Raw genomic sequence first — 9042 nt, 5'->3', positions numbered from 1 at the left:
ACACACACACACACACACACACACACACACACACCACATAAACACAGTGACACAGATATATTCCTTTTTCTCTTTCCCATGCCTTTTTTTTTTTTTTTTGGTTGATAGAGAACAAAAAAAATAGCAAACACATGTGTTTATGTATCACTGAGGACTTGATCTGTGCATAAAAGCACAACAATAACAACAACAAAAACCCATACAAAAAGAACATGCAATCACAAAAAGGCTTTATTTTGAACCAACGACATGGACACTTCTTGAGACTTCATTGCAGGTCCCTTGTCTCTATACACCAGTGACTAAAATTGATATGATATAAGACCCATGTCATAGCAGAGATTTTGAATACAAAGACTGCTAATGGTTAACTGTTGTTGTTAATTGCAGGGAGCAAGAAAATGTTGTTCCTTTGCCCCACTACAATGGCCTGAAACATTCTGTTTGGCTTTCTAAGAAATATCTAGGTCTCTGACCACTGTAGGCCTGAGCTTTGGCTGAAGTCAAGGTCATGAAAATCAATAGGGTGCCACTAACACACCCATTCAACTCATACTGGTATCCACTGTATAAACAGTCTACATTTTAAGTAGCAAGCACTGCTACCCTGTGATGGTTGGATTTTCTGCATTATCGTGAAGACAAATCCTCTGCTGTATAGTTCCATTTGTTTTGTGGTATTTTGTTTTGTTTTGTTTTTCTTAACAAACCAATTGTTCCTCATATGAGGGGTTACAAAGTACCTTTGATTCCATGTTGGAGTCATTATTTGAGTTACGTGGCAGGAAAATAACATTCTAGAAAAAAGAAAATATGTGGTTTACGATTACGAATGAATACATATGTGTATATATATACATTTATGCATATATATGTTTATGCATATAGGAAGGTAGATGATACATAGGCACATGTATATACATGATAGAATTTCACTCAGTTTGTAGATATTCCAAGGTGAGAATAGCACTCCTTATGTGATACATATATTTGATGTATATCATCTCCTTTCCTTTCCACACTCTAAATCAGGGTCTGATCAGAGCAAAGCTTTTTGGTTCAATTACTGAAGCAAACCCCTCGAACTGGCTGAGAATGGTTGCATGCAATTAGCAAACATTATTTCCTTAGTGTCTTAATGCAAGAAATAAAGTAATATCAGAAGGAAGAGAAACATATCCTAAGACGCTGACTGAATACGTTCCAGTGTGCAATTTGTTTTTATCAGGTCAGGATTGTTAAAGAGACTAGTTGCTGTGGGAGAAAGTGTTCCTAGTTAGAGGGGAGGCACCTCAAACACAGGCAAATTTATCACAATGTCAGGAAATATACTTAACTTCCCAGAACCTCAGTTTCTTTGTTTGTAACAGGGAAGGGAAGAAACAGGTGGTATGTCTGTTTCCATGTCTATATAATTCTCATCACTGTTACCTTCTACCCCATCATCTACTGTCCCACCTCCCTGTCCAAATCACCTGATATTCATGTCATTGTGACTGATTTCATTCTGTCTGCCATTCATGACAGCATAGACCAACATGTCCCAGAGAAATATCAGGAAGATTCAGGAGGCCTTTAGAATACTCACCCCAGGGAAGTTAGAGTGACTCTGTTTCCACCACAGCATGGCAGCGAGGACAGCCAGGCCAAGCTCCAACATAGTACTGATCAGCATCAGTGAAAAGACTCCCTAAATTCAGAAGAGAGGTCAGTGTGACTGAGTCAGCTGAAGCCCTCATTCCTGGAGGTGACTGTGGAGATGAAACCATCTTCACCATCAGAGAAGGGAAAGGATCTCCCCAAAACTAAACATGGGCTAAAATTGATGTCCTGATTCCTTCATTCCTTGGTGGAAGTGGGTGAAGATGACAAACTAAATCAACAAAGCCATTTTATACCACTTCTCATCCCTCTTGGGCACAGATTCTGACAGTGAATGAGGGAGCAGAGAGAAGTAGTGACCCCAGGACAGAGTCAACAGGTCCTGTTCTTGGCTCTCTTCTGCTGCTTAGTGTGAGGCTGGGTAAATCTCCGCTTCTCCAGCTTTTTTGTGCTCTCCTATCACATCTGTGTAGTATTTTCTCTGCAGAGACTAGTGAGGGTTGGTGAGGTTCTGACCATGCAAGCTCTTTTTAAAAATTAGCATTGATAGAACCTTCTTCCTTGGGATGCATTTCTTTTTGTGATGTTAAAAAGGCAGAAAAGCAATCCAGTTTTTACAGTTGGAGACATCACAAATCAATTCCAAGAAGGGTGTAAGTAAATAACACATATCCCATAACCTTTGTCCAGAGGTGTCCTTCATGAAAACCACTTGATAGGAAGGATAATGAATGTGACATTATAAGCTCTTCATTTATCTACACACATACAAGCAGTGTGAAACTACATACAATGTGAAACTATCCCATGATGTCATCTTACTTTGTGATTCATGCAAATTTCTCCCCAATGCTTCAGGCTTCTACAGTCAGGCTTAGTTATTCCAGTTGTTAATTTACTGGCATTATTATGCATCTAATTTACACACACTTTTTCTTCTTGTGGTTTTTTTTTGGGGGGGGGGTTGAGACAGGATTTCTCTGTATAGCCCTGGCTGTCCTGGAACTCACTCTGTAGACCAGGCTGGCCTTGAACTCAGAAATCTGCCTGCCTCTGCCTCCCAAGTGCTGGGATTAAAGGCGTGCGCCACCACTGCCTCGCTGTGGTTTTCTTAACTAAGGTAGAAACACTGGACCCAGATCCATAAGGAAACAGAAAGCCTTGGGTTGACCAGACCTAACTATCTCGTCATCTTGGAGCTGTGGTTTTTCTTATTTTACTTTTTGTCATAAGAGAATTAATATTATGCAGGATCTTCATTATTATCTTACTCAATGTTCTCTCCATGTGATGCAGACCAAGTGTATGTTCTTTCTTAGATGTTGCAATTGAAGGCATGTTATTCCTGTTAGTCAAATTGCATTACTTTCTTCCAACAAGATGGCTACCCCTCACATCACTGCCAGTTACTCTTCTCCATTTTGCTGTATTTCTTTTCTCATTTAACACTCCCCTCTCTTTGCATATGATGGAAGCAACAGTGAGGTTGCCTCCACACAGCCCAGTGCTGGCTAATATGAACACTTAAGGGAGCAGACATCTGACACCCCCACCCCATCCCGTCCTTGTCATAATTCATTTCCCAGTGCTTAGCTGGGTCTTGCTCAGCTCACTTTACTCCCTCTACTACATATGTGCATGGTTTCTTTGTTGGCAAGCCAGAGTCTTTGGGTTATGAATCTTATTGTGCTAAAGACATCTCTTTCCAATCTATATATCCAGCCCTCTGCAAAAGGTGTTAATGCTTTTAATCCAGAATCATTTCAAAGTTAAAAATGATTTGGGGTTAAAAAGCATTATCATTATTTACCTTTGCTTTATTCAGCTAAGATCTCAAACCAAACAGAGTGACAGAGTTTCAAAAGATAGGAAAAGCAGTACTATTTCCCCATAACTAAAAATGTTCAGTACAACCTCTAAAAATACTTACAGTCAGAACAGACATGGCGGCAAAGCACTCACTCCTGTCCAAGGAGTGGTAGAAATGATACTCAGTTGGTCTAAGCTCCTTGCTCTGCAAGCACTGATCTGAGGCAGGATACAAACCAGCCAGGCTGACAGAGATGATAATGATGCCCATAAAAGCAAATGAAACACTCAGGATGTTCAGAGTCAGGCTGCCATTTACCTGGAAGAAGCGGTACGTTCCATTTATATACCTCTCTTCCAAAATGGTGCAGCAATTCTCATTATTTGGCTTCATTAGCAGCTGAAGGATTAATAATTTATTTTTTTATTCTTCCTAATACAGAATTGCTATCAGAAGAAAGAGAAGAGGCCCTGGTTTTCCAGTCTATTTTCCCTATACTCCATTTCCCACATGGTGTTTGCTAGGTGACTCAACCCAACCACCATCACCACATTTATTAGGTCTTATGAATGTCTAGGAATACACACATTCCAAACCTAAATGACAATGAGATAGATAAACAGGATTTCAATGATGAAAATCAAAATAATTCCCTGGCAAAAATCTTCACTGATGACTTTTGATGGAATCCTATAATGTAAAATTGGAAAATTCTCAAGACAGTGTGAAAAAAGGAAGAGGTGCAGGCATTAGCCATGTTCCTGTCCTTCAACATTCTCATTGCTGTAGAGTGAACCAGACATCACCTGAACCTCAGTTATTAAAGACCTGATCCTCAGGTAGATAACTTGTATCAGAAATGTCTCCTGATTAAAAAGGAAATATCTTTTAATCAAAGGTTTGTCTTCAGAGAAGAGCCCAGGAAGGGGATATATCAGAACATAAAACCTGCATCTTACTCTCTCTTTTTTCCCTTGCTTCCACATGGCACACATCTTTTTTTTTTTTTTTTTTTTTTTTTTTTTTGCATAAGCCAGTTATTGCCTGTCTACAAGCTCAAAACAAATAGATTCACCAGAACTATATACACTGCTAAACCTCTGAAATATGAGCCAAAATGAACCATCCCTTCTTTTGAGTTGAGTTATCTCAAGAATTGAATATGGATACATCTAATACTGGCCAATTTATTCATAATGACACATCCTTTCCAAACCTTACCCATGGAGGCATCAATCACACAGAAAAGGCTGGTGAGGCAGTCCTTATATTCTACCTCTCTCAGACGCTCATATACACAAAGGGGAGTATGGGGGGATTTGTTCTCAGTGTCCGGTAGACTTTGTATTCTGGAAAGCCTAATGATTGACTATATGGCTGTAGACAGAAATCTAGGCATGTGACTAAGGATGTTGTCATGTGTGGAAACAGTATGAGGCAGAAAGAAACAGACTGGGACGAGATGTTGGTAAATTGAGGCTACAGGGCCAGAGGTCCCTGGAGTCTCACTGATCGGCATTACTCAGTTCTAATGCTCACTTTGGACCTCTTCTCCTTAACACTTATGGTGTCAGTGAAGTAAAGACACTTTTCTTGATAGTGGTTTTGTTTCTTTTTCAATGTATAGAAAATGAAAATTGAGCTAAGATCAGTCTGAAAGCTATAGTTACAGGTAGGTATATCCAGGGTACACAGAGCTGTATGGCACTTGAGTGTGATTTAATTTTAAGTCACTTATATTTTAGAGATATTATATAAATCAATCAGAACTCGGTGCTTTTTGGTGCTTCTTTTCACAAATAGTGACTAAAATCAAACTTTTGGACACCTTGAACAATCTTTGCAATATGGATACTGATAGTATGTGTGCTCTTGGAATATACTAGGTTCGTTCTAACTGGCATTCTTCTTTAGTCTCCATACACTGTATGAAAAGAACATTCTCCAGCATTGGTGAAGCATCATTCATAAGCCTTAATCTACTTGCAGACTACCTATATGCTTAGTTGTATTTTTACCACAGCAACAGAAAAGTAATTAATGTTCTATATATTTGGGAGACTGGTTTAGTCAGCTCTTCATAACTAAATCTCTAAGCTATTGCATTACAAGGTATTTTCTCCAATGACTATCTGAATCAACTCTTAAGGAACGTGTGATGACCGAAGACTCGGTCAATCTTTACGTTGTTCAAAACTTCTTTCTATACTCCAGCTCTTTTCTGCCCAAGACTAGTTTTTCACTGGAAGATAAAGTACAAAAAGCTGAATTCTTAGCTAAAACAAATAGTTACTGAGATGTTCAGAATTTCAACATTCTGCTTCCCAGTTCAAATTGTATAATCAATACAGCAAAAGCCTTTCCTTTATGGAGATATAGAGGAAAGACATGAATGTTTTCTCTAGGGATTCATATGACTTTTAAATGGTGAGATTGCATACCCACAACAAATACAACTCTGAAAAAATAAGGACAATAGCTTTAGTACTGAAGAGTAAAATTTGTGTTGTTAGACTTTTCATTGCCATGACAAAGTGCCTTACATAAACAACTTAAGACAAAAATATGTTTGGCTCAGTTTCAGAGGCTCAGCTGACCATTGTGGGACCTGGGTGGCAGAGCAGAACAGCTCACAACATGATGGTCAGGAAGCCTAGTGAGAGGGTACTGGTGCTAACCGCAGTTCAATTTCTCCCTTTTATTCCATCTTGGTCTTTATATTAGGGAATGGAGCAATCACGTTTTGGAGCTAGAACATCCCCAGATGTATGCTTTATTAATCTTTTAGGTGCTTCTCAATCCAGTCACTTAGATGATCAAGATTCACCATCGTTGTCTGCTTCTTACACAATGGCATCATAAAGAGTGCAGGATATTACATGAGATTTCTTGGCACTGGTCGCAGACATCAGGCACACTATGATTTTTGTCACCATTACAGAAAGAGTGTGCTCCATATAAGGATATGGAGAACCCAGAATCAGCTCACAAATTAAAGAAGCAATCACTGTAGAGATTAAAAGCCCAGTCCTGAGGTATCGCTCTGGGTTTTGTGCTCATTCGTTCTGGGATATAGCTCTTGTACTCACCAAAATTTTTGTTGACTTTGTCTCCGTGATGATGGACAGAATTCCGGAGACTATAAACTGCTCAGACAAGAAAAAAACATTGGCAGGTCAATTTCTATGTACAAAGTGACTACAATTTACTCTACGGTGTTTATGACAAACCCTCATGGATCAAATGACCAATGACCCACAAACTTAGGCTCACAAGTGTGTGTTTTTGTCCATGCACTATTTAGAAAAGTCAAAGAAAAGAACAGAAATTTATCCCATCAAAATTCATAAACACTTTAAGGGATAGCAAAAGGATGTTTTGTTAATTGCAAGGGAAAAATGTGAATTTAGATGAGTTTAGAGTCTATGCTTTGATCTACAAGGAGAATAGAAAATAGTTTTTGGTGTTGTCTCTTCTTTCATCAATAAAGGAATGAGAATATGATTTGAATATAAAAGCCATGCAAACTTCTTTCCGTAAATCTCACTTGAACATGTTGAGGTAATTTTTAATGTGCAATTTCTCGCATGCTGGTATTTTAGTGAGGAATTTTGGAGCTACATCCACTAAGACACTGGCCTGCACTTTTCATTTCCTGTCATGCTCCTGGCCAGGATTCCATCACTATCTTGGCTTCAAGATAATGCTGGAATCCAAAAAATGAGTTTAGAAAAGTACTTCTTTCAGATTTTGGTAAAAGTTTGAGAGTGATCTACAATAGGTTTTTGTTTTTGTTTTTTGTTTCCTTGAAGGAAATAAGGGAAGATATTAACAAACACATTTAAAAAGAAAGAGGACTTTAAGTAACTGGTTCCAGAGATCAAGAGAAAGGAACTATAAGGTTGTATTTCCAAAAACCTTTAGTTCTGATTATTTTAAATCATGATTTTTATCATGATCTATTATCCAATAAATGAAATGAAACCAAGTAACAAACCATTTAGGATTTTTTTTAAAGTAGAAAACTTGTGATTTCTATTCTCTAAAGTCAAGCAGACTGTCCACATAAACAAATGCTAGATCATTATCTTTGCAATGATAGGGATTAACCTCAGGGTCTGTGAGTTCTACGCATGTGTTTTGCTGATGAGCTATGTCCACAGTTACAGAGATAGAGTCTAATAAAGCTAAAAGAACTGAGTGTCTCTTCTAATGCAAGAGATGCTCAGTGCAAAGAGCACACGACAGTGAAGAGAGAAATATAAAGAAACAGCACTAACCTAGACATCAGCGCATCAGCCCCATGATTCAGGGTTAGGTCAACAGTGAGATGTTGTAGATAATATGCACCCTTCATGCTACCTACAGTATGGCATGTCACTGATGTCATTCACCCACACAGTCACCATTCTCCACTCCATTAAAGATTAACAGAACACCAGACAAACTCAAACATCAATATTTACAAAAATCTAGGCCAGCATAAATCTGAAAAAGTCAAAGTCATTAAGGACAAGGGAAGTCTGAGAAGGTTCAGATAAGGACATCTTAGTGGAGACTCGGGAGACAAAAGTGGTGGAATGCAGTGTCTTTGAATGGAATCTGGGACAAAGAACAATCATGGAAAACTGGTGAAATCAAACAATGTATTGGTCAGAGAAATGAAATTCAGAAATCACTGACACAAGAGAAGGAAAGACTGAGCTGTGGATGAATCAAAGGAAGAGATGTAGGAAGGGGGAAAACTGTACTAAGCAGATTGGATGCCCCTGTGAGAGGAATCCTCACTTGTGAGTGGGACTCGTCCGCATCAGTCTGGAGAGCTGTTCTGAGAAAAGGACCTTCATGGCCTCCTGACCCCAGATATGGATCAGGCTCAGAGGAATATACAGTCTATCACCCGGAATGTCTCCAACAAAGTCAGATCGAAAGAATGAAAGTAGCTTTTCCTGCAGTGTGGTCTACTGCATGACTTTGCACAATATAGAAAGCTCTAGATCACTTGGGTGCCACTTCCTAGACTTTTGCCTAAACTCAAGTGGCCACCAAAGTTATCATTGCTCAATAGATGACATGAAAGGGTAAATTTATAAGAAATGTTTATTTGGATTAGATGTAAAAATCTTCAGGATGATATAACTGCTGCCCTTCTCTGATGACAGACAGAAGAACAAGGTTTAGCATTGACCTCTTTTTCACAGTACACAGAAATGCAGCTAGGTGAAAACTCCCTTCTCGTTCCTTCCCATCTTATTCCCCACAGAAGTCTACTTACAAACAAAGCTCCTATAAATGGGTAGCCAGATTTTAACAGGACTGAAAACACTGAGGTAAAATGTGGGACGGAGGGAACAGATGCCAAAATGATTCCCAGACTCAACACCATCACAGCACACATGATCTGGATTGCCTTTTGAGAGAAGGGAGATGGAAGATTAAATCAGAAATGAAAAGAAGGACCTCTCCACTTTTCCCATGGTCCCCATGCATTGTCATCTTCTACAACATTCCAGTGAGCACACAGACATGTACATGAGAGTGTACATAGCATTTCCTCTGCTATGAGAGTGGAAAGTTCATTCTGGTGGGGATGTAGTTCTGCCAGAGCCTTGGGTGACCTTTAGGCATTT

General features: G+C 39.0%; 1 protein-coding gene across 1 annotated transcript in view; it reads right to left on the bottom strand.

Annotated features, from left to right (window-relative positions):
• Nucleotides 1-215: 215 nt before the first annotated feature.
• Nucleotides 216-9042, bottom strand: part of LOC110315500 (membrane-spanning 4-domains subfamily A member 6B) — an 11851-nt gene continuing 3024 nt past the window's right edge. Inside the window, exons 3-7 of the mRNA XM_021189542.1 lie at nucleotides 8688-8822; nucleotides 6502-6558; nucleotides 3533-3730; nucleotides 1589-1690; nucleotides 216-797 (exon numbers count right to left, since the gene is read on the bottom strand). Of these exons, the coding sequence (XP_021045201.1) occupies nucleotides 702-797; nucleotides 1589-1690; nucleotides 3533-3730; nucleotides 6502-6558; nucleotides 8688-8822 (588 nt within the window). The 3' untranslated portion in view covers nucleotides 216-701. The remainder of the gene's footprint in view (nucleotides 798-1588; nucleotides 1691-3532; nucleotides 3731-6501; nucleotides 6559-8687; nucleotides 8823-9042) is intronic.

This window comes from Mus pahari, unplaced genomic scaffold, assembly GCF_900095145.1.
Source record: "Mus pahari unplaced genomic scaffold, PAHARI_EIJ_v1.1 scaffold_11131_1, whole genome shotgun sequence".
Lineage (NCBI taxonomy): Eukaryota > Metazoa > Chordata > Mammalia > Rodentia > Muridae > Mus > Mus pahari.
This window is presented reverse-complemented; position numbering and strand designations above follow the sequence as displayed.